This window comes from Pipistrellus hanaki, assembly GCF_964339955.1.
Source record: "Pipistrellus hanaki genome assembly, chromosome: 1".
Taxonomy (NCBI): Eukaryota; Metazoa; Chordata; class Mammalia; order Chiroptera; family Vespertilionidae; genus Pipistrellus; species Pipistrellus hanaki.
The window spans coordinates 34,509,545-34,536,253 of NC_140503.1; the positions used below are offsets into that span (position 1 = coordinate 34,509,545).

General features: G+C 38.8%; 1 protein-coding gene and 1 pseudogene across 4 annotated transcripts in view; both read right to left on the bottom strand.

The window, feature by feature from the left end:
* Positions 1-22,216, bottom strand: part of TMEM260 (transmembrane protein 260) — a 57,613-nt gene extending 35,397 nt beyond the window's left edge. For 2 of the 3 annotated variants that reach the window (XM_084869922.1, XM_084869921.1), the window contains exons 1-3: positions 21,941-22,216; positions 15,258-15,289; positions 14,365-14,516 (exon numbers count right to left, since the gene is read on the bottom strand). In XM_084869922.1, the coding sequence (XP_084726048.1) occupies positions 14,365-14,516; positions 15,258-15,289; positions 21,941-22,100 (344 nt within the window). In that variant the 5' untranslated portion in view covers positions 22,101-22,216. Of the gene's footprint in view, positions 1-14,364; positions 14,517-15,257; positions 15,290-21,661; positions 21,808-21,940 lie in introns of those variants that run through there. The other variant, XM_084869923.1, reaches the window with a different exon arrangement.
* Positions 16,152-16,811, bottom strand: LOC311614784 (large ribosomal subunit protein eL32-like; annotated as a pseudogene). The gene has a single exon. The product of its transcript is annotated as a large ribosomal subunit protein eL32-like (transcript).
* Positions 22,217-26,709: the final 4,493 nt, after the last annotated feature.

Consider the following 26,709-nt stretch of genomic DNA (forward strand, 5'->3'; position numbering starts at 1 on the left):
TGAATGGTGTTCTGCATCTCTCAAGACTGGTTTTAACACTCCATCTCACCCTCCGCCCCCTGGAAAGGGCAATTAGTCAAAGTTTAAAACCATCAGTTAATTAAAGAGAACTGAAGAGATGACAGTCTTGATATGTCTGCATCCTCAGGAAGAAAACTCAAGACTCATTAATCTATCATGATTTTTAACACATTATTATGCTCAGGAAGACATCCTAAAGTGTTTGGATTGTTGCCATCAATTATTGGAATAACTGCCTTTTCATCTATTTCATACAGTTTTAAAAATTGAAGAGAAGATAAATGATAAACTTCAGTGACAAAATTTATCCAGTCACCTTAGACTATTACAGTTAGTTTATTACAGTAGCATTTTACTGAAGACTAAGCATACATCAACAGGTCTATCTCTGAATCTCTACCTCCCTCCCCCCGGCCCCATACCAAGGCCAGGATGGTTTTGCAAATAATAATCAATAGATTCTTAACACCCAATTTTCCTTGGTATCAGAGAAATGATTTATTAGACTACTGAATATGGTTATAGAAGAGAGGTAGCATCATAAAACCAGTAATGGAAATCAAACCTATAATCTTGATCTTTTTTAGTATCTCAATGAGCTTGCTTAGAAATCAAACTGTCTTACAGGAATTTGAGTTGTAGTCCCAATATAAAATGAAAACAAAGGGGTAATCTAAAATCCCTTCCCAGCCAATGAGGCATAGTCCTCTCCTATTATACATGCTGAAAATACAAAATACTTTTCCAGCCTCCCTTGCAGCTAGACTCTGAGCATGGGTGTATGACCTGGGCTCTGCCTATCAGAAGCACCCATTCCATTCTTTACTTGGAAGCTGGTGAGGCAAATACATTCCGACATAGCTGGTGGCATTTCTACATGATTTCTATAGAAATTGATGGCAGCACTTTGAGGGGCAATGTTGAGAATCCAGGTCAGTTGGTAGTGTGAGCTGGGGTGTCTGGTGCCCAGAGAGGACAGCCAATGGTGGTTTCACTAGAACATACCTGCCTAGAAATTCCTTTTCAATTCTAGATTTGAATATTTCCTTCTGTAAAAAACACAGCTTTATAGAGATAATCAATTTAAGGTGACAATAAAAGGTTTTTAGTAATGTTTTAAATCAAACTGTGAATGTCCCCTAAAACGCACACACTTGAACACACTGCCTTTAAAAGTTTGTGCTTAGTTTCAGAATTCGTCAACACTTACTGACCACATAACATGTACAGGTTAGAAAAATGGAGATACTTTGAGGTATCTGTTGTGGGAAAACTCCACAAGCTGCGTAGGGATATATAATGAGGACTTGTTGGTAACACTATGCTCAGAAGCGGCTAGAGACTGCAGACTGTGGATGAGCCAGGGTTAGGGGCTTCGCTAGATAAGTCAGTCAGAATGGCAAGATGGAAAGAGAGTTAAAGTAATGAACCATGGGGCCTGCATTAGACAGGGAAGGAGGTAAAGCCACAGGTGGCAGATGGAGGAGACAAAAGGATGAGCAAAGTGTTCTCAGTCTCAGAGAAATGGGAGGCAAGTATAAGGGCATCAAGGAAAGGAGCAGACTGAAAGCTGAAGTGTCTGGAGTGAAAAGTAGGCTGGGGAAGGGGACATCCAATTGTTGGAAGGATGTGACCACCTGTTAAATAAGACCGGACTCTACTGTTTAAAATAGCGAAATGGAAGTTTAATGTGAAGCTGTCCTCAAAATCTTAACATTTTCATTAAAACTAAGTATTGGTCCTGAAGGACAAGCCACACATGGGTAAGTCTGCAGGGTGAGTACAGTGTAGACGACAGGCGTGAGGCCCACTGCCACAGCATCGCATGCGTGCTAACGAGGACATGTAATGCCCATGTCAGTGCACAGCAAGCTGAGCCCTGCTGACAAATCAAACAATGATGTCAGCAACGGTAAGCATGAGGAATTTCTGAAGACTTTGGAGAAGGTCTTCATTTTATTCACTGAGCCCATAGGTAGAGGTCCCCTTATATTGCTCAAGGCATATTGCATAATCTGAGCATGCTTCCTTTCACCTTCCTGGACAGAGATAACGGGCTGAAGAGCAAGCTGATGTCAGGATGCTTTCACAAAGCGAAGTTTCAGGGCCCTGGCTAGGCACAGTGTTAATCTCACAGGGCCCACACCTGCAGCCTCTACCCTCCGTTCTCACCCCAGCTAGCACTCTGTGGATAGTGCTCTCCCAAGGTCCCCAGTGACCAGCTAACCGCCTCATACAATAGGCTTTTGGTACCTCTCTGCTGTCTTGATCACTCCCCCAGCCACACTCTACTGAGCTGACATCTGGGACCTCACATCCCTCTGGTTTTCCTTTTACAGCTTTGATCTGCCTCCTGCATTTTCTCTGAATGGCTCCTATTCTTGCATGAACTCCTTTAAAGTCAGTGTTCCCCAAGATTTCATTACCAGGCAATTGTTCTTCTCACTCGACTTACTCTGCCTGGGTGGCTTTATCTACTCTCTGGATGTCAATTGCCCGCTACAAACTGGAGAAACCAAACCTTTCTCTAGCACGGCCTCTCCCTTAAGTTAGGACTTACATATCTCTGACTGACTGCTGTACACCTCACCACAAAGCCACTCCAGCTCTGGATGTCCTGGAGAATTTCATTGTCAACATGTGCAAAACTAATTTCTCATCCTCTTCCCTGAAATGGCTCCTGCTCTTATGTCCTTTTAGTGATTTTCATTATCTACCTAGTTATCTAAGGTAAGAAACGTAGGAGTCACTATCAAAGCTCTCCTCCCTCTCTCCCCCTGTTGAACACTTCACACCCTGACAATTCTACTTCATAAACATTTTTAAAAACTCTTCCTCTCGTCTACATCCATATCACCACTGCCCTATTTCAGCTATTACCATCACCTCGGGCTCACACTAGTGCAACAGCTTTGTACACTGTCTGCCTCCAGTCCTAAGCCCACCATTGCCACCAGAGGGAGGGATCTAAACCTTATCTAGTCTTGTACTTTTCTGCCTCCAACCCTTTAATAAGTCTTCTTTGTAAAACACTATAAGCTCCTCATCATGATACACAAGATCTTTTATGATTGGATCTCAGTCACCCATAGCTCCATTTTTTGATAAAGCCCATCTCACACTTTGTGTCTCAGCAACACTAAATGACTTGTAAGTCTCTGTACATATGAGCTCTGTCTCTCTCCATCTCTGGGTTTCTTTGCACATGAGGTTCCCTGTATCCAGAATAGTTTTGCCTTCACTTGGGCAATTCCCACTGGTTGTTTACAACTCAGCATCAGTATCACCTTTCCAAGGAGTGTTCCCTGCTTTTGAAGACCACGGTTGTTGCCCTTTTTCCAGATTCACATTAAGTGTATTAAATAGGTACTGGATAGATATTTTTCTATATTTCTAAATAAATAAAGTCCTGAAGAATAAAAATGTTTAACTGTAACCTAATGAAAACATAGTAAGGAAACCAGATTTGATGAACTTAAGATTCTCTAAATAGTATATTACAGAGCCAACAGAATTATTTTTGGAACACTGATACCAGAACAGCCATGTCAGCATATTAGTGCATTTTTAAGATTAAAAGTATGACTGAAAAAAATATATATATATGATATTTCTGTGGGTCCTAGAAAAGCTATTTGATTTTTGAAACTAAATGTTTTCATATATATTCACTTCAGTCGTACTTTATCTTTAATTTTCAACGCTCTTTAAATAGCAAGTTTCTGTTTACTTCAACCTAAGCCAATTCATTTCCAAATAATGCTTTATAAAATTACTTCTGCCATTATCTAGAAATTCAACTTTTTTCAACTGTAAAAAGTGGAAAAGAAAAGGAAAGATGTTATAATATTGGGGTAAATTTTGTTTCTTTTAAGAGCTACGTCCTATATCATTGCTATCCTTTACTGTTATAAAAGTGGTGTCTTAATAACAAAATTAAGGGGAAATTCATTTTTATTTTTTTACTTTATTTTTTTAATTAAGTGACTTCCATATGGATATATCTTACAGATACTAAGGAATAATCATTTCAGCATTCTGTACTTTAATTCAAATTTAAATATTCTTTCAGCAAGAGTATAGAAATTATAATTTACTTAACAAGCATTTTTTTCATATTGCAATTTATTCCTTGTCTATAACATAAATATTTCAAAGGGAACGATAAATAAAATACAGAAGGTTCACATTACTCATATTGCCTTTCACCTACTGCTACGTAAAGGAAGCCTTTACATTTTTCTCAAATTTTTTTATGTTAAACAAAATACCTCAGAATTTCCGTCTTACACCTTATTGAACCAAATATCAATGAACCTTCCCTATCGGTAAGCCATGTGACTTTGAGATAAAAGAAGATATTAAAAGTGCAGTAAAAATGATGCTAAGTGATGCTGTAAAAATCTCTTTGATAAAAATGTCTGAGGTTAATTTAGTCTTAAACTTGTGGAGCAAATGATGTGATGGAATAAGCACTTTTATTATCTATTTATTTATGAGTTTTAAAAGAAAGGTATAAATCCTATGCATCTACAGAATTCTTAGAGCCTGCAATGAATCAATTACCTGCTTTGTTTGCTGGGGCCTTTGTTACCCTAGGAGCCAATTAGAATCCCTCTCAATGAAGGGTGCCGAGGAGTGAATAAAGAAGTTAGCTGTAACCTCACTCTTTGGGGGAGTAATTCTAAACAGAACACACGCTTTATAGAATGTTTATTTTCCTGAAAAGGCTACAACATGTACTTATAACATTCTTTGGGAAAGTTAAATTGTATAAGTAGAGTAAAATACTATTCATAAATTTGCATATCATACTGTTAAATTAATTGGTAGTACAAATTTCTGGTTAAGTATTTTTTTTTTTTTTTAGAAATATATAGAAGGAATGTCCAGTCTCACATTATTATTTAAACACTAGAGGCCCAGTGCACGAATTCGTGTATGGGTCAGGGATCCCTTGGCCTGGTCAGTGATCAAGGTCTATGAAGGGGTGCGGCTGGCAGGGGAGAGGGACCATGGGAGGTTGGCCTGTTGGGGCCGATGGGGGGGGGGGGGGGCAGCCGGCTTTGGGGAGGCACACAGGAGGTTGGCAGTGGAAGCACACTGACCACCAGGGGACAGCTCCTGCGTTGTCTGCCCCTGCTGTTAAATGCGCACCATAGTGACTGGCCAACCAATTGTTCCAGTAGTTCTGCTCATTCCAGTCGATGAGTTGTAACAGTCACTTAGGCTTTTAACAGTCACTTATATAGATGAATTTTAAATAAAATTGCTGTTCTGAGGCCACAAAATGAGCTGGTTGGTCCATCCATAAAGTCAAATGTACAGACAGACTATATATGTATGTGTCCCTCAAATAAGACAATTGTGATCTACCCGGAGACCAAATCGAATATTGTTTTTTTAAATTAAAAATGACATAATCAGAAGCATCTTTGTGTTTTCACTTGGCAATCTGGGAGCCCTACTTTCAATGTTCTTTTTATTGTTTTAAGTAAATATGCTTAATAGTTATTTTTTAAAAGGCAACCAAGAAATAAATAAGTTTATTTATCTACACTTAGTGTGTAGAGTGGCATCTTAAAATTAAAAGATACATTTTTCTACTGAAATTGATAAAATAATTCAACAAAACTAATAGTAAACTGGAGAAAGAAAAAGAATTCAAACAAGATTGTCAATAAAATAAAGTCTTTTCACCAGAACTCACCTCTGAATTGCCAAACAGTCTAAACTATTTTCCATGTTAACTTAAGAACACCTTGTGATAAATTAGATATAAGATGAGAAAAAAATGTTTTCTATTCTCAACCTAATTCTCATAGAACCTCACAGAAGAAGTTCAAGGGAGACATTTCTTCAAATGAAATACATATTTTTAGAATCTAACCTGACTTACAAACATCTAATGAGGCAATAAAGATCACACTTTAAACACCATTACTATGATTATTTTAGTAATGCAATACTGCATTGTAAAAGACACATTAATACTAACAATCAAAAGCAAATTTTTACATTGTTTCAGAGGTATTCTCAATTTTCAAGGTCTCATACTAATAGAGCAAATCAATTATATGGATGATTCAAAATAGCAAATAATCCAAAATGTATTGAAGTATATTTTATTTTATATAAATACTAGAGGCCCAGTGCATGAAATTCATAGGTATGTGTGTGTCCCTCAGCCCAGCCTGCACCCTCTCCAATCTGGGATCCCTCTCATAATCCAGGACTTCTGGCTCCCACCTGCTCACCTGCCTGCCTGCCTAATTGCTCCTAACCACTTCTCTCTGCCAGCCTGAACACCCCCTAAACACTCCCCTGAAAGCCTGATCGACACCTAACTGCTCCCCTGCCAGCCCAGTCGTCCCTAATTGTCCTCCTCTGCAGGCCCGGTCACCCCTAACTGCCGTCCCCTGCTGGCCTGGTCGCCCCCAACTGCCCTCCCTTGCAGGCCTGGTTCTCCCGAACTGCCTTCCCCTTCAGGCTTGGTGCCCCCCTACTGCCCTCCCTTGCAAACCTGATCCCTCCCAACTGCCCTCCCCTGCTAGCCTGATCGTCCACAACTGCCCTCCTCTGCTAGCCATCTTGTAGAGGTCATCTTATGTCCACAGGGGGTGGCCATCTTGTGTGTTGGAGTGATGGTCAATTTGCATATTATTCTTTTATTATATAGGATATTTTATGTTACATATTGTAATTTATTACATATTTATTTTTTAAATATAAAATCTATTTTGCAGTATATGTGCAGTAAGTGCATCTACCTAATTGTGCTTTACTTGGGTTGACACTAAAATCATGCAGCTCACATTCTAAGATAGCAACCGATTAGTCAATGAGAAGAGATACACTGAGAGTATGATAGTTGTGTGGGAAGGGTGATCAAGTATTTAAAATTTCATTCAGATAATGCAAAAGACAGAGATTCTCCACTGGGGGGGTGGAGATGAGGTAAGGTACACATGATGCTATTAAGAGCATCCTAACAAATGTGATGCTCAGAATTCCATGGTTAAAACATAACTGCCTTCTCTTCAGTCCACAAAATCCATGAGACCTAGAGAAGATGCCTTAGAGAGGTACTGATTGTGCAATAGTTTTCTCACTGATGGAAAACTATTCATCTATTGACACAGTGGATAAATCAGGAAGTTACAATTTACACACTGACACAGGTTGTTATTGATGATAAATATATTTTTCTTTCCATTAACCTTTCATCAAAAGGCAAATAACAGAAACCTGAGATTCTTTCAGAACACATATTTGACGTGCTTCATAAAAATCCACAAATGTATTTGTCTGCAACGTTACTTGCATGCAAAGAATCCAACACGGAGAGTACACTACCTTCCTTCTACATGGAAAATTCCTTGAAGTAAGTGGAGTCGAATAGAAAGTCCACAATGCAGGATTTGGGCACTATTAGTAAGTAAATTACTCTTAGTGTCAACTCATATCAATGACTAAAAAATGCATTGGATTACAGTGTGGTAAAACAAGATACAATTAATAGCAAGTCTACCACCTCTATCCTCCCAAGCTCTTATCTTTCTGGGCCATATTCATGAAAATTATATAAATGTTACCTTCTGGCTCATTCACATAATCAACACCCATTTATTTAAATCTTCAGTGTACCCGGAGAATGGCCCAATTGGGAAGCTAAGCTACTGGAAAAAGGTGCACTGCTGAACCTTTCTCTTTCCGTGGCAGTTAACTCAGCACCCAGCGAGTACACACTGAGCATCTACTATGTCCCAGGCGGTCTATAGGCAGATTATAGCCAGTGGCCATTTAGAGAGCAGTACAATCTAAATTTTTTCCTTTCATTTTCAAGTTTAGATTTAATGAACATACATCAATACTTTAGGACATGGTGTATTAAAGTTATATCTACCTCCAAAGCCACCACCATGGCACCTAAAAAATGCCAGACATTTCCATCTTTAAAATAAATTTGCAAATAAGTCCTTTTTTCCAAATTTCACAAAAATTTACTTTTCCTCCAGATAAAATCCTACCACGGTTTGTTTTATTTCATGAGACTCAATCAAAAGGAAAAGAACTGTTTTACCCTGAATTTTCAGCTACATGAATATCAACCACCAGCACACAAAAAGGAAAAGTACAAAGTATTAGCCCTGGTTTTAAACCACTGAGTAAAATTGGAGGTAAAAAATGTAAACGCTTTCAAAACAAAAAGAGGAAAAAGCACCACTGAAATGGAAGGAATAAGATTATGAATAGCTTCCATAAATAAAAAGCAATCACACAATTTCCATTACAAGTGAGATTTATGCATTAACCAGTAAACGAGAAAGCTATTCACAGCTTAGAACAATTCACTTTATTATATCCCATCAACTTATACCTGAATATCTAAAAGAAAAACACTGGACTGGGCTTTATAGAAATCACCATCATTTACTTTACATTTTACTAAGTGTTCATGGTATGCCAAATAACCTGCACACCGGGAGGCATTATCTTCTTAAGCACAACCTATGTAGTTTAAAATAACTCCCAAATTACAGATTTTTGTCAATATTGTTTGAAATGTTTAAAAACACACATGACCTCAATATTAGCTTGTTACTCAATTTTGATAGTGTGTTTTGTATTCAGTAACAAAATCGAAATTGGTTGAAAGCATATTCCAGCATATCAGTCTCAAAGGCATGGGCCAACGCATCATAGTAAGTCCTTTTTAAGTCAAAACTTAGAAAATGCTGCATAACTTTTAAACTGTTCAGATCCTAAAGGTGTATGAGTAAACTTAAAAGATTGAAATAATAAAATCAACCAAATGAGGGTATTAAACTACGTTCACTAACAACCCTAACCAACTTAATAAACAATAGAAAATTGGCATTCGGTAGTCTTGTTATGCAAAGTTACAAGTACATCTTAACATCTGAAATCATCAAGCCTGTTTTCTATTGCCCTGGCTTTGAAAAGCAGCAAACCTATAGGAGTTATGACCTGTGATTTTATTTGTAGTTTTAAGAAATATATGCATTTATTATTATAGCCATAATGACTGATGACTAGTTCCAGTGGCAAAATCTCGGCAGGAAACAGATTTAGCAATTTAAATGTTTTATAAGTTTTTGTAATTGAGGAAACTTTTCATAATCTGACATTTGTTAAAACCACTTATTAGAAATTATGCAGCACAGTAGCTGTGGAAATATGAGCTAGCTTCACAATTATAAAGTCAGCCTATGTAGCCCTTTCCTATTGTATATAGTGGCATAAACCCCATGGCGGCCTATCAGCTAACTGGCAGGCAGGGGGCTGCTCTATTCAAAGTGAGAGATACAAGCTGCAGGGCAAAAACCTGGCAGCTCCCATCTGACCCCACAATCCCCTACTGGTGACAGCTCCAAGCTCCATGGCAAATTAGGCCTTCTCATATTACAATTGGAGAAGACAGATTCCATTAGCAGTATCTGAAATTGAGTGGAGAGCTGCACTGTTATCAGACTTGACTCATAAGCACTGCTATTAATCAGAGCTATGATAGCATTTATATATTTCAAGCTATCTGCTGCCGCTGTGATATTCTGCTACAAAGGGTTGATGGGACTTAGGAAAGTGAACAATAGAGCTTTCTGGGAAAAGCAGAGTAAATCAAGAAAGTCTATGACTTCCGTACATTCTGAAGGGATTGTGGTTTACATAAATTTTCTCCCAATTGGAGATTGAGCTCTTCCTCATCTTACACATGGGATTTAGTTGTCACTCAATGGTAACAGCTGTGAAAAGGTGAAGCGGCCCACCGCTCAGAATATTGCCTTTGCTTTTAAAGCAATTAACCCATGAACAGGAGGATACCTGGTGATATCAAAGGGATTAGGCGAGGCGGTGCATTATTAACATTTCCTTGAACTAATTCTAACTCTGACTAGCTGTCAGAAAAGACTCCACAGTCTTAAAAAAGAGTTTTTGCCCTGCTTTTCTCCCCTTCAAAATGAAGTGCTGTTATTTGAGCCTAATATGTCCCTCTACTTATAAGAAAATGCAAATGAACCAAGCTCTTAAGATGCTTACCCAGTCTGAGTCAATGCAATTTTAATACAAGTATGAGAGAAATATATGATCAATTAACCAGGGATCAAAACAGATAATCTCGTGAATGGAAATTAAGTACTTTTCATTCTTCTTCAACTACAAAAATTTGGTGACTATTTGTTACTTATGCATAGTTACCTCTGAAATTAGGCAGAGTTTCACATTATTTTCTACCGCAATCATCTAGAATACTCTTTGAGTTGGAAAATCCAAATGTCCCTTAAGCAGAAGATTCTATATTCTCTAAGGTATGCCTTTTTTCTATTCTTTATTGAAGGGAATTTTAGCTGAAGCTATACGAACAGCAGACACAGTGCTCAGAATCAAGTGTTTTTTTTCCTAATCAAATTCTTTTTAGCAGCAGCATAATGTTTAGAAACGTACAACTCATAAAAAATTAAATACCCTATAAATAAAATAATGGAACAAAATGATTTGCCAGAGATATTTAAATATTCCTGAAGCTGGTTGTAGGTTCTTTATAGTAAACAAGCATAGTTTCCATATACCTGTAATTATTATTAATATTCATATAGTCTAGGTAACCTGCTTGGCATTAAACGATCTGATTTCTTACTGTGTACTATTAATGGCCTCAGAAAGTTTCTTAGTGTGAGTTTCCTGAAACAGTGCCTTTTAGAGAAAATATTTTAAAAACTGCCTGTTTAAAGGTTGGTAATTTTGTCTTTCTTTAAAATAAGCGCTGAATTTTTATTATAAAAACTAAAACAAGTTTACTTTCAACTCACCTGAGTGCTCAACAAATACTGCTGAATCAATCCTTCTAATGCTCCTTCTGGCCCCTAACAGTTTGAAAAGGGTATGCTGACTCTCAAACCTGTTGAGACTCTACTCCCTGCCTTGTAGCAACCAAAGTAAATGATGCAAGATATGCCCTCATCTGAGATCATAAGCGATTTAAATTTTTCCTGAGGTAAAGAGTTTTTATGCAATACTATCCATTTTCTTTTAGTGATACCAGGATATATGAAATGTAAGCACATTGATGTTTAATGATAGTGATTTCAGTATTCCTTCCTTATTAGTATATAGGACCTAGAATCATGTTGCTTAGGAAATAAATTTGAGATTCAAGTACAAGGCAATGCTAGGTGGTGTTCATGTAAGTGATTTACATTTTCTTTAACTTTTTTTTATGTTGTATTACTGGGATTTGTGAATTTCAAATTTAACGCTTTAAATATCATACAAACTCAAAAATCATTTACTTTAATGGCCTTAAAAAAGAGAAAATCTCAATTACTATTAAACATTAACTGTATTACAGTCTTAAATGCATAGGTGCACACATTAATAAAATGAATTCTATGTAATATAAATTAAATGTATTACATTAAACTCCCTTAACATTAGGCATGTTTAAAAATTCCCCAGAAGGGGACAATACATAAATACACACAGAAACAACTGGCATAGTCTCACTATGTTTAATTCAATAAACTACAGTGATACAGATAGCTTTCCATGTGCTGCTTTACTCATATGCAAATATATAAATGAGTTCTTGCCAACCCCTGGAAAAGATTGACCAAAAAATGCAGTGTTAATGACATCTTACTGCTTTTAAAAGCAAGAGAAAGGCAAAAATTACATAGTAATTGGAAACAACGAATAAATCGGTCTCTCAATCAAGTCATATTTACTGAAAAAAAGTGAAGCTTTTTACATCAACACATTTAAACAGAAATTTGCTTTTGAAATACAATCTTTGTTTAAAAGGTACAGAAGGTCTTTAAGTCCACCCAAGAGCTAAATATAGTGAATGCTATGTGAACAATTACCTGAAAAAAACCCAAACCTGTTAAAAGAATTAATTTACTGCACACCAGTCAGCATTAATCCCATATGTACAGTAATGTTCTCTTAAGTGGCAGGGGAAAAAAAAAAGAATAAAACAGCTTCCTGGATCAAAACTCCTCAACATGTAACAACAAAACAGAATGATGATTTGGTGTATAAATGAATAAAGTGGTGAAATGTTTCCTCAATGAATTCTGATAAAGGAATCAACCTGTAACGGAATACATTTACTGTATGGTAGGGCTGGAAAAAAGCTGTCACTGTAATGGCTGTACAAAAACTGCATCCTGCGGTTGGGTTTATATTCACAGAAGAAAGGTTTTAAAGGTTAAGTTCAGGTCATACAACAAATGAAATTGTAACAAGCCAGCTGACATTGTATAATGTCTTCTTCCACTCAATCAATAGGCTACTGTTAGTCCTATTACCATAGAGATGGCTTGCTCTCTCCTGAAGGGTGTCTATTGTTTGACAAAACAGATTTGCCACTTGAACTAGGTTGCTCCCAAAGGACGTGTACCTTGTCAATTATTTGTACTCAAAATAATGAAGTATTTTCATATGAAAATGCATGTAAGAGATAATATTGTTAGGTCCCTTTTCTGAAAGAAAGCAACTTTTTCAAAGTACTATATTACTAAAGCAACTTAAATATTCAGTTTATCATATTAAGAGTTTTTGGTTTAAAAACGTGTAACAGCGAGTACATAAATTTATCACTAAGACTATATATTAAAAGAAAAGGGTTACATACTAGTGTGCTAATCCAAAACCCATTATAGACAAGCATAATAATTAAGAAAAGCTATTTTAAAATCTCAAAAGGAAAACTCAAAGGGAAATTATTGTTAAAAACTATTTGGATTCTATAAAGGTAAGGATTTTTATAGGGGTTTTCATGTAGAATAGCATCAACAATTCATATACTGAAAAATATGGAAAAGTTTTAGAAAGCAAAGCTCTTTATTTGCATAAAAGCTATTTATAGCCACACAGCATTTAAACATATGTATATGTTATAGAAATAATCTTCTAAATTACAGATGAACAACCTAAATACAAGTATTACTTTTCTTTAAACGTCTGTCTTAAGTGTCTTGTGGAAATTAATAACTCACACTTTCAATACAGAACAGGTAAGTCTAAATTTCAACCTGAATACTTAAAATAAAAAAGATCAGTTTTCCTATCAATAGAAATAATGATAGATTCTTAATTATAAAAGACTCAGAAGGAGCAATCTAATAAAGATTATTCTAATCATTTAGAAAAAGAAAATATAATAACATTCATAATACACATAAATTCAAGCAGAGATATTAAACATTTCATACTTAAAAAAATGGCTATCACTGAAAACCTGTAAGACTGAAATATAAACAAATTAAATAATATAAATAAAAATTTAGTGAATGATCAACAATTATGACATCTGAATCTGAAAGCTTTCTACAAATAGATTTAAAAGTATAAAGTCATAATTATGTTAACTTTTACCTTACTATAAATAATTAAAAGACAATTTAGAAAATAATTTAGTTTAGGGGCAATATTATGACTAACCAAAATGAAACTATTGGCCTCCAAAATGACATTTGAAATTATGTCTGTTCAAATTCTACTATATTTACATACAAAAGTTATTTGTTTTATAATCAAACCTACAATAGTTTTTGAAAGAAGTGTTTTAATTTGGCGTTCCCTTTGCAGGAAGTATAATTTGTATTTTTCACTTTAATCCTCTTAGGCATAGGTTACACTGAGTTAAGAATGAAGGAAACAGAAATAGCAAAGACAAATGAGTTCACCAATATCCTAAACTAATGACCTGTTTTTTAAAAGCAGTGCTGTAGCCCTCAAAACTAAGAAAGCCTTCCATCAATGAAATAAGTGGGGTCCAATTTGCCTATTTTCCCTACAGCTATAATGGAACAAAGTGAAACCTTACTAAAACCACATCCCAAATGATTTCTTTAGTTAATAGCCTCATTTCAAAAGGTATACAACATGTGCATATTTAAATACAGTAGGATTGGGTCTTAGCTCTGAACCTGATAGGCAGCTGCCCATCAGCAATACCGTGAGTAATTAAAGGACATTTATCATTTACCCGAAGATGAACTTCCTATGGTTGAGTTAAACTAGCCCATCTGCATTTTCATAAAACGACAAACCTTATTAGTTCTGCCTAACCAGAGAATTGTGATAATGAACTGGTGATACTTTCATGCCATTGTATGAAGCAGAATTAACTGTGTAATCATTTAGGGGTCAAATGCATATGAAATCACTATAGATTATGAAAGTGGAGTCGCATGGGTGATATTGGAAAACCAACCAGACGATAACGAAACTCAATTTTTAATGTCTGTATTTGGGCTATAAGAAAATCACATCTTCAGTTAGTCAAAACGGATTTTAACTAGTCAACTACTGTACCTGAAAACGGTGAAAAAAAGGAGTGACGCAGCTGCCGCTCCAAATAAACCACACAGAAAATTGACTCGGTAGGCAATGGAGCCAAAAGGAAAGAGTGTAATTGCCAGTTTAGCCACCAGAGTGAACAAAGGATAGCCAGGAGGATGGGCGACCTGCGGGAAAATTCACAACGGTTAGAAGGTTCTCATCTGGCAAAGGAAGGGTCACACCGGCTTTCACGAACAAGTAGCCCTTTCCTCGGGCAAGTATAAAGATTAAGAGCGAATGGCTGGCTAATAGTGGCTTTCTATTGTAATCCTTCTGTGCCAATACAAATAAATATTTTCTTCAGTGGATTTGGCAGGGTCTATCACATGGTATGTCACCTAGAGAAAGGGTGACATATTTCATTGTCAATTCTTAAGCAGTTTGTTCTCGGGGTTCATAGTACATGAGGGTCATTTAAAAAGGCTGTTGGAAAAAAAAAAGAAAGAAGAAGCATGTTCTGAAATATCGTATTGGTGAGAAAGTTGAAAAGACCACACTGCCGTCGGATTACCACCATGCTGACAGTCCTAAGGTCTTGCCTAAAGGGATCATGCGCCATAATAAAGTTTATTAAATAATAAACTTATTAAAAACTGTTAACCCGATTTATTTTATTCTCCACAGCTTATACCAAATTTTAGGGTGATAATAAGCCGGCTACTGTACATATAGTAAAGACTTTGCTTTATAATTTAGTGTAATTGGATTTAAAACTTAAAGTAAATTGTCACATACTGAACTTATAAGTTAGTAAAAACTGGGGTTTAAAAATAAATTAATCTACTTTATTCCATGCTTAATTAAACTTTCTTAATTCCTAAAACTGTTAATGAGAGCATTGATTAAACAATAAAACTAATACTTACTCCAAGCTCGTGTGCGGCTGTGATCAGTTCCCCTGTGAAAAAATAATGTAAAACCAATAATGACTATTAGAAAATGACACTCCTCCAAAGTTTTCAAAATCCAAATGCTTGCATTGGGGTTTTGCATTAATTTTACCGGATAAAACTAAATCTGCAGAGATTTAACAGCGTGACTAGTCTAAGAATATTTTCCACCTTAGGTCTTATTGAATAAACTATCTTGGGTAGCTTTTAGTAACTGGTCAGTAAAAGGAGGTGAATTCATTTTTACAAAAACATTTATTTTCCCTCCTGAAAGTTGTACACACTTGCAAAATATTTTTTAAAACTCTTAGAGAGCATTAATGTAACATATTATCCCTCAAGAATATAGTACAAAACTGTCTATAAAGATGTAACCGTATGAAATGTAGAAAGTGCAGACATCCAAATAGTGTGCCATATTGCCCTACATCTGACATTCAAATGCCTTCTCTACAGTCATTAGGTTGCCTACCTTTTAAACCAGTGTTTTTCAACCTTTTTTGGGCAAAGGCACACTTGTTTCATGAAAAAAATCACGAGGCACACCACCATTAGAAAATGTTAAAAAATTTAACTCTGTGCCTATATTGACAATATATAAAGTAATTCTCTTGAATAGAAATCAAATAAACACAAAGAAAGTATTTTATAATTACTTTATTATGAAATATTAAGTAAACAAAATAGTGAAAAATTATAAAATTCTTGTCTTGTCTGCACCTACGGCACACCAGGCAACATCTCGCGGCACACTAGTGTGCCGGGGAACAGCGGTTGAAAAACGCTGTTTTAAACAATTTCCACGTGTTTATTTGCTCCAAATTATTTTGGTAAACTCCAATTACCGTGATATATATATATTTTCAAACTATTAAATCCTTATACTATTTACTTAGCCCTCTCCAGTTCCTTGCCATTAGCAATTATTTTTAAAATGATAATGCATTAATTCAGTGCCTGTTTTGTTAACATTGCTTTTGGGCAGAATTTTACGATTTTATTAACGCAAATACAATGTGTACATAATCTGTCTGATCATTTTCTTTGCTGCGCAGCCTTGCATGGGGAATGGTGATTCTGATGGCCGGCTGGGCTGCTCTTTCCACAGTGGCTTTGGGCTCTTTGAGGAGACGTGAGCAGTCTCAGCACAGTGAGGTTGGCTGCACATCAGCAGCACTTCAAGCTCCTTGACGTATGGACCAGGAAGATCTGAAAGCCACTGGGCAGCATGCGCTTTTTTTTCCTGTTGCTCCCCTAACCAATGGTGGGCATCAGGAGCTGGCCCTGGAACCCTCTGCGCACCCTATTGTCAATGCCCCTGGGCTCCTGCCAGTTCCACTTAATTTTGACATATCGGTCTGACTGGTGCTGGATGAACTTCTTGGTCCTCTTTTTGACATTCTTGGGTCTCACCAGGGGTCTGAGGGCCGCCATGGTGCCCAGTAGGAGATGGGCAATGCAGCAACGCAGAGGAAGAGACTGTTAATATTTTTTAAGCATCCAGAACACAGACTATTTTTGACTCATCTGTGTATACTGTAATACCGGACAATGTAAGAAATCAATCAACATTAACTGATGATTTATGAAAGTTTTATTATCTATTAGTAAATGTATTAATGCCCATTTTCTATCCTTCAATGAATATCAATATTCTTAATTTTTACTGACTGCCCTAGCCACAGTGTAGACCTTTACCTACTCTGGCTTGGACTACAATAGTATTGACCAATTTTCTATTTCAATTCCTCTTCATACTGAAGTCACTCATTAAATGCCACTCCCATACCTACTCCCCCAAACCCAAAAGGCTAGATCGTATCCCTCGTCTAAAATTTCTCAATGGCTGCTCTCTGCCTACTCAATGAAATTCAGATTCCTCAGCGTGACATGCAAGCCCTCTTTGGCTTCAAGTTCCCTTTACAAACCTATGCTCACCTCGGTCAAATCTGATTACCCACAGTTCCTCTGGAATGGTCCTCTCTCATGCCTCTTATTGCTCATTTTCTCACCTGGTATTCTCTTCTAAATCCATATCGCTCAGTTGTCACCTTCTCGGTGACATGTCTCCTTACACATACTCCCTCCACAGCTAACTCCCCCATCAGAATTGATCATTGCTTCCTTATAGAACCTGCCTGAATCTCTATATTTAGCATTTGTTTAGATTGCCTTTTATTCTGATTAGTTGCTTTCATTTCTGTCTTTTCCACTAAGTTACAAATATTATTCTAACCACTTCAGGATCTTGTCAAGACATCACCACCTCTTCCTCCTCTCGCCACACACACAGACTCTAATTCGAGCTCCAGACATAGAGGTTGACTGACACCTATCATATGTCATCCTTGCTCCTCAGACACCTCTTAGGTAAATGACTGCTTACATCATAAAACCTCCATAAAAGCACCTAAAGACCCATATTGCTTATTAAAGTCAATTACTTAAGGGCATATTCTAAGTTTTCTGGAGATAGTCAAGAAGACCTTAGAAGCCAAAGGTAATTTATGTATCTCACATACTTTTCAAAGAAATTGTTTATGATCTAAAAATGTCTCGAATAACTGTTCCCTTTGTAACTATTGTCAAGTATATAGTTTTGTTCTAGAATAAGATAGTTCTAATGTCTTTATTCCAAAACTATGTTAACCAAATTTTTTGTTCTTAAACTTCTGTAGGTGTAATGAAGTGCAGTGCAGTTCAAAATTTCAAGGCCACTAGTCATTCCCTTCCATTTAAAATGTTAGCATTAACAAATATAGCCCATTTTCTCTAACTACTTATCATTAGAAAGCCTATGTGCTGTTCTTCTTTGCTGGTGTTCTGTTAGTATAAGGATAATTCTGGAATATGAAAAACTTCCATCAACTCTTATCAAAGGTTAAACTAAAATCTATACAAAGAAGATGCTACCATTCAAATCAAAGCCTATAACTTTATTTGTGATAAAGAGCTAAAGGGAAATATTATTTTTGTTGTTAATCCTCACCAAAGGATATTTTTCCATTGATTTTTCAAGAGAGTGGGAGAGGGAAGAGACAGAAACATCGATGAGAGAGACATACGATTGGTTGCCTCATGCAAGAACCACGACCAGGGCTGGGGGACCTGCAACCAAGGTAGGTGCCCTTGACCAGAATCGAACCTGGACCCTTCAGTCTGCAGGCTGATGCTCTATCCACATTAGCCAAACCAGCTAGGGTGGGAAATATTACTCTTAAAATTATGTATGATAATGAAAGGAAAAAACATGAACAGTCAAAAACAACAAAGATCCTCCTGGGTCCTTGCTTCCACCCAACCTTTTACGCTACTGAAATTTAAGTCCTAATACTACCTGCAATCAAAATTATCTGGGTGTTTTATAAAAATGAAGATTTCTTGATCATACCCCAAATCTATCTACGCTAAGACAATCTGACACTGGGGCTGAATTTTCCCAGGCAATTCTGAAGTATATTCAAGTTTGAGAACCACAGCTTTTTGTTTTTCGTGATGATCCTTCTTCATACTTCTTATCACTTGTCTGGGACATAAATGGGTAGCAAGCTCAGAATTGTTAGCAGATGCTTAATCATTAAAAATGAGTTCCTTTATATTATACATTTTATAGTAATTATATTGTCAAACACCAAGTCTGTTAAAGATAGTATTCGAATGTGAATTCGTTTCCCCCAAGAATAACAAACTGACGTGAAGGTTAGATTCTCACCCTCTCCTCCAAAGGACTGAGCACTCCTACCCATAAATCAACTATGTGTATCAGGTGGTACAAGAGATTGGCAAGGCCACACAGTAGGATGGATTGATGGAGTATTTAAGACTTATCAGGAATAATAATACATGCTCTTTATTAGTTTTGAGATGGGTTGTTTATTGATATAAAATATATTTCATAAACACAAACATTCAAGGAGAACAGCCCATTCAACATAAAATTATCAAAGATATGATTATACAATTTATTGTTCCCCGAAATGAACAACAGTACTAGAAGTGACAACTAGTGTCAAACTAAACAAATAAGAGCACCTAAAAAGTTTTTTGGTAACTCAAAGTGAATAGATAACTTTATTCTTTGGGGGAAAATTAAAAAAAAAAAACATTAATAAAGACAAGGCAACAATCAGATTTTAAATACTCTAAATATCACTATATATGTGATGACGCATTTATTAAACAATTTATAAAATTATAAATTGACAGAGAGTAAAGAGTAAGAGAGCATGTCTTAAAGTCAACCTTCTTGGATTATTTCCTTAACTGCCCCTACTTTCTAGTTGGGTTACTCTGGACATCGCTCAGCTTTAGTTTTCTCATTTATAAAGATATTTATTTTTTTCCACTGATTTCTAGAGGGAAGGTGGGGGGGGGGGAAGAGAGAGAAACATCTACATGAGACACATGAATTGGTTGCCTCCTGAACCCTCCCCAACCGGGGCTGAGGAACCTGCAATGGAGGTAAGTGCCCTTGACCAGGAATCAAACCTAAGACCCTTTGGTCCACTGGCCAATGCTCTAACCACTGAGCAATCTGCCAGGGCTATAAAGATATTGATAGTAACTACCTTATAGTTATTGAAAGTAGCTACCATATTGATAGCTACTACCCCTAGTAGCTGGGAGGACTAAAATAATAATCCATGTAAAGCACTTAGCATTGTACCTGCACATAGCAAGTGCTCAGTATTAGTTATTATTATTCATCACTCCCTCCTCAATATTTCAATTTCAGTCAACCATGATAAGTCCTGTCAGTGGTTTTCTTTTGGGAAAGGTATAGAACTACCCACCCCCTGACTAATGCTCTCCAATGTCAAAATTCTCACAAAAATAGTTATTTCTCTTGTATAATATAAACCTTGGAAGCATGGTACCTCCATTCCCCACTGTACTCATGAAACCATCCCCCTACAAGTGCAATGGGTCCCAAAAGAATAAAGGTAATGGCTTGAAAATGGAACATCAAGGATCCTCGTGTGTGGTAGGCAGCCCTGAGGATGTCCACCTCCTGGTATTCTCACTGTATGATCCTCCCCCGAGAGGGGGCTTGAGTTATGAACTTCCATGATTAAAACAGAGCAATGGTATATCACTTCCAAGATTAAGCTACAAAATGGCAAAGGGGCCATCTCTTCCTCCGGGCAGAGGTTAGCTCAGCCGGACCCACATGGCAAAGAACTGGTTTGAGCTCTGAAGCGAGTCCTCCCCAAGCTGAGCCTGGACAGGCCTGCAGCCCAGCCTACACCATGACTGCAACCTTGTCCCGAGGAAGAGCACCCAGATTCCCGATAAACATGAAATAGGAGCTAAAAAACACTCGTTGTTTGAAGCAAGTACCTTGTTATGCAGCAAAGGTAACCACAGACTTACTATCTGAATTTAGGGCACTGACAAAATTACTGGCCATTATTGCACGGTCACTCAAATTGGGAGCAAAACTAAAACTACTTCTTGTTTCTCCTCGGACCAAATACAAAACAAGAATTCTCGTGATTTAAATGGCACATGAGTCATGGATTGCTTTTTAATAGAAGTAGCTTGCTTTAAACTGCAACCTGACTTCCACTGTTGTAAGTATTCTCCCCCAAATATTCTGCAAAGCTGTTATTCACGAAAATTCCACCTCTTCCGTGGCCTTTCCTGACCAGCCATTCAGGAGCCACTAGATTAAAAAAAAAAAAAAAGGAAAGAAAAAAGAAAGAAAAGCTGTGTGCAGTGCATTTACACGATGGAATACTATTACCCTGCGGTAAACAAAAGGAGGACACCTTACTACCCTTTGCAACAGCATGGAGCATGGATGGACCTGGTGAGCATCATGCGAAGTGAAATAAGCCAGAGCAAGAGACACACCATGTGATCTCACTCATGTGTGAAACATAATGAACAAAATAAATCAAACCAAATAGAAAACAGGCTCCTTTGACAACAGACTGACAGCTGTCAGAGGGGAGGGGATTTGAGGAGCTGGGCGAAAAGGGTGAAGGGATTAAACAAACAAAAACCCCTGGACAAGGACAACAGTAGGGTGACTGCTGAGGGAATGGGGTGCTGAGGGAAAGGGGGGAGGTAGAAGAGGGTAAAGGGTAATAAGGGGCGATGGAAGGAGGCGTCACGTGGGGTGGTGAGTGACAGTACAGTACACAGATGCTGGGTTATAGAATCATACACCTGAAACCTGTATCCCTTTATTAACCCATGTCACCCCAATAAACTCAATCGAAAGAGAATTATTTTTTTTAAAAAAAAAGAAAGAGCTACTAGCCACCCCTTCTCCATCACACTTCCCTCTCGCTGTCAACATGATCCCCACTTAACGGGCAGCTCTTTATCCGCGGTTGGCCTATCTCCCGGCACTAGCGTCCTCTCCGCGATACCTGTCACCTCTCCTGTCCATTCCTTCGGCCCGGAGCACCACACGCAGCGGGAAGGCATGTGGGCTGGACGGGAATGGAACGCAAAACGGGGCCAGACACATGGCCTGGGGAAGGGGAGAGGGCGGTCCGTCCCAGCAGAGGAGACTGACAAGCTCCCCAAAGCCGGAGGACCAAAGGAATGACAGGAGGGAGGAGGGAGCAGGGCGCGAGTGCCCAGCCGCGGCGGGAGGAGTGCAGACCCGGGGAGCGGGGCGGAGGGGCGGCCTGGGAGTACTTTACCCGCGTCTCCCCCGGGCACCGAGGGCGGCAGCGTGAGGGTGAACACTGCGGCCACGGCGGCGAACACGGCGGCCCCGCCGCACAGGCCCGCGGAGCTCCGTGGCCGCGCTCGGGCTGCGCGCCCCGGGGCCGGGCCCCCGCCGTCGCTGTGGAGGCCCATAGGCCAGGGGGGACCCAGGAAGGGGGGACTCAGGAGGAGAACCGGGGAGCCCAAGGATCCCGGGCAGCAGAGCGCTCCACTTCCCGCTGCGGGGAGGAGAGCGCAGCGCGCGCCGCGGGGCGACTTCCGGGTCGGCCCTCCACAGGCCGGACCGAACCTTCCACTGCCAGAGCGGGGGGGGGGTGGTAGGAAAATGCTGGGCCTTGAAAGGCCAGGCCCTAGGAGTTTTATCACGCACAAGAGCTTATACAATTATAATATGTATGTACAAATCTCATTGTCTGGAATGCACTCCTCTTGAGAAGGCAATCCTGAGCACAAGTCTGCAGTCTCCATGGCCGTCCCCCCTTTCTCACTGACTTGGTAGGGTCTGACAGAGACAGAAGCTGGGGGGAGGGGGGGGAGGGCGGAAACCGGAGTAAGAAAAGGCTGCTTCTGCCCCATCTGGTGTGGGGTGGAACTACACATGAGGACCAAGGTTAGGAGCCCAGAGCCACATGCTATAAAGCCAGGGGAAGTGTGCTTACAACATGTGCAAGTAACTCCATAATTAATTTGATCGCTTGTGTTTCCTACGATTGACTATAAGCCCGGGTGCTAGTTATTAAATCGCTGAGTAATTTTCAGAGAGATTAAAATAAGCCAATTGTTCTTTTTTTCTTTTCTTATGGCAAGAGGAAAAGTCAGCAGATGAGCTGAGAAACTTGAGTTTCTGAATTAATGCAAATATCAATAATTCATATCCAAATACTGTAGTGTTGTCTCCTATTTTTTTTTTTTTTTAAGGAAGAGGGGTATTTGGATGGAGTTTTGACCACCAAGCGAGAAATGGACACTGTCCTTCCCTACTAGCAGCATTGCATAAACGAATGGGGATTCTTGCCCAAGCACATAGCACACTCTTAGTAAGATTTTTAAGCTCACATTTTACATCATTATAGCAGTTCTTCTGGAATGGGAGGTGAGGAGGGCAGTCTCTGTGAAATATCTCTCAAAGTACAGTGAGGATCAATGACCATCTAAAATAGGGGTGTCGAACTCAATCAGAGAAGGGGCCAAAATCTAAAATCCAGCCTAAATCGGGGGCCGAATGGTTTACTGAACAGTCATAAACTGACAATGTCATAAACTGACAGCGGAGTGCAGTGATGACAGCGCGGTGCGGGCCACATTGCAAGGCCTGGCGGGCTGGATTTGGCCTGTGGACCTTGTGTTTGACACATGTGATCTAAAACTTGTTACAAGCAATCTGACAGGAACACAGGGACTCAGCTATAGGGCAACATACATCTACACTGATTGGCATTGATTGAGCCAGCACACCTTAGTCTTTCTCAGGTACCTACATAATGCTTTCTCACCTATATTGTGAGTCCCTGGAGGGCAGGAGCTGTGTGATAGGCTGCTTCTAAAATGTCTTCCAATGATCCCTGACTCCTGGTACAGTAGATCCTCAGGTTACGTTGGAAATCCATTCTTATGGCGCAAGGTAACTTTATTTTTGCCGTAGTTGGAACCCACCTACATCACTCAAATGGAGCACATACACAGCAGTAATGAAGTGAAACAGTAAAAAAGAAAGAGAGAAAGAAAGAAAAAAGCAAGAAAGTGAGAAAGAAAGAAAGAAAGAAAGAAAGAAAGAAAGAAAGGATAATTCCTGACCTTTACTGTGGTAAATAAACAATAAAATACATAAAGCACATATGTACATATGTCGAAATGATGGAACTTTAAAAAATAAATAAATAAATGGGAGATGGTGATTTAACCACAAAGATCAACCATGGTAAGTCCTGTCAGTGGTCCGACGTAACCCGAGGTCTGCCTGTACTCACTCTGTGTAATCACCTTTCACTGTATGTGGGCTGGATCTAGTGACTCCCTTCTAGCAATAGAATAAGACAACAGGTGACTGACTTTCATCTGGCTTGAGTGTTCTCTTGAGGTCACTACCTCCCTTGCTGACTCTGATGAAGTCATCTGCTGTGCTGTGAGCTGCTTGAGGTCCACATGGCACGAAACTGAGGGCCGCCTCCAACGCACAGCCAGCGGGGATCTCAAGCCCTCAGTGCACCAACCTGCAAGGAACCAAATCTGGGCCATGCCATTTGAAGGAGACAGGAAATGGGTCCTTTCCCAAATAAGCCTTGAGGTGATGATAACTCCTCCCAATGCCTTGATTGCAGCTGGTGAGAATCCCAGAGACAGAGGACTTGGTTAGGCCTCACACAGATTGCTGTCCTACAGAAACTGGGAGATGGTCACTGTTGTTGTTTCAGTCCACTAACTTGTGGGGTAATTTGTTATTCAGCAACAGGTTACTAAGACAGGCTCCATTTTGGGTTTTGTTTTTTTTTGTTTTTTGTTTTTTTTCCTACAAAAAAATATGCCAATGAGTAATACTAGCTGAGCCAAGTATATAATTCTTTCCTTTTTTAAAAATTTATTTTATTTTTTGTTTATGAGCTTTCTAAAATGATAAATGCTTATCAAGGCAAATTACTTTTAAAAAGGCATCATTATTTGCCTATGTTTGGGAGGTAGTGAGCAGTGCCGGAAGTATGAGTTTGGGAATTATCCATGTCAGGGTGATATGAATGAATAATTTCACAGCGGCTTAGTGTAGAGAGAACAAGGTTGAGGCCAAATGTTAGCCCATATCTCCATTTAGGGAATGGTGAGAGGAGAGAGGAGTGGAAGAGAGGGCTGTGCCAGAAGAAGCTAAGGAGGAAATAATGTCAATGAAATACATGTTGTCACGGAGAGGTGGAGGATGATGAGGAAGGATAGCGCATCTGGGTTTTGTGGGGCTTGAGTTTATACAATTTGGAAAGTCATCTAAGCAAAAAAAATATATAAAACTGCAGGTACAAAATTAGGTACAGGCACTGGAAGGAGCCTGTGCTAGTGACCATCTGTGAAACTTAAGCTTCATTAGTTTAATTTCCTTTGAGGGTGAAGAGTGGCCAGTTCTGTCCAGCTCTGCCTCTCAGAGAGCATGCTGACTCTCCGCTCCTCCCAGAAGCGCTTCCTCCTCCAGCTTCACTGACAGCCTGCTCCTGTGACTTCCCTTTGCCCCTGGCCCCTCCATCCTGACTCTGCTTCCGTCAGACCTCCCCCGGAGAGTGCACCGGGGCTGAGCTGTAGACTTATCTCTCTTTCTGCTTTCTTTCCCGCAAGTGTTTTACCAAAACTGTAATTAGTAACTACAGGATGATCACTCTGAAAGCTACATACCACCAACCACTCTTTTAAGGGACAACTTTTTAAAAAGACCCAACTACCTGGTGATTTCCACGTCTAAACAACATTTCAAACCCAGAAGACTCTGTCTATCTTATTTCTCCTGTATACCTGTGTCAAAAGTGGTATCTGGAACAAAATAGTACTCAACAAATATTTATGTAATGAATGAATAAAATAACAATAGGACATTGGTGGTGTATCCATTAGGGATCGCGCTTAGGAACTAGTAACAGAGAACCTGCTGCTGCCATAAAATTTGACCTAAATTGTAAGTGGACATATGAAAATGTGTTCAACTTTATTAATAATCAGAGGAATGCAAATGAAAACCACAGTGGGATACTACATACCTACCAGGTTAGCAAAAATGAGAGTCTACATGCAATGTTAGCAACTGTGTGGAACAGTGAAAATGTTAGCAGGAATACAAATTGGTATAAAACCATTTCAGAAACAGACATTTTTCTAGTGGAGACAAACATGTGCAGAGCCTGTAACTCGGCAATTCCATTTCAGGCTGTACCTGGAGGAGCCCGAGGCCAGATATAAGATGTTCACAGCAGTATTGTTCGTAACAGTGCCAAACAGAGACAACCTCAAACACCACCCACCATGGAATAGAGAGTGTGCCATTCCTGGAATATCTATACAGTGAAACACAACAAAGAGAATGAACAAACTACAGCACACTGTCATTGAATAATATGGGCGACCCTCACTCAAAAATTCCTATTTAAAGTTGAAAGACTGTTGTGAAACTGAACTATATTGTTTAGAAATATATCCATAGAGTTTAAAACTGTAGAGAAAATCAGAAAGAAAATCATCATCACGGATGTTGGGATAATGGTAGTTACCTCTGGGCTGAGTGGGGGCTGTGACTTGGGAGGGGTACATGTGAGTTTTAGGGTGTTGTCAGTGTTTCTGTTCTTTTTAAAAATATATATATTTTATTGATTTTTTTTTTACAGAGAGGAAGGGAGAGGGATAGAGAATTAGAAACCTCAATGAAAGAGAAACATCAATCAGCTGCCTCCTGCACACCTCCTACAGGGGATGTGCCCACCACCAAGATACAGGCCCTTCACCAGAATCAAACCTGGGACCTTTCAGTCTGCAGGCCGACACTCTATCCACTGAGCCAAACTGGTTTTGGCAGTGTTTCTGTTCTTAACCTGGGCTGTGGCTGCATGGGTATTTCCCTTATAATTGATCTTGAAACTATTTATAAATCTTTTATGCATTCTCTATCTGTATAATATGTTACAAAAGTATTTCATGAAAAATATGTAGACAGGAAGGAAGGAAGGAAAGAAGGAAGGAAGGAAGGAAGGAAGGAAGGAAGGAAGGAAGGAAGGAAAGA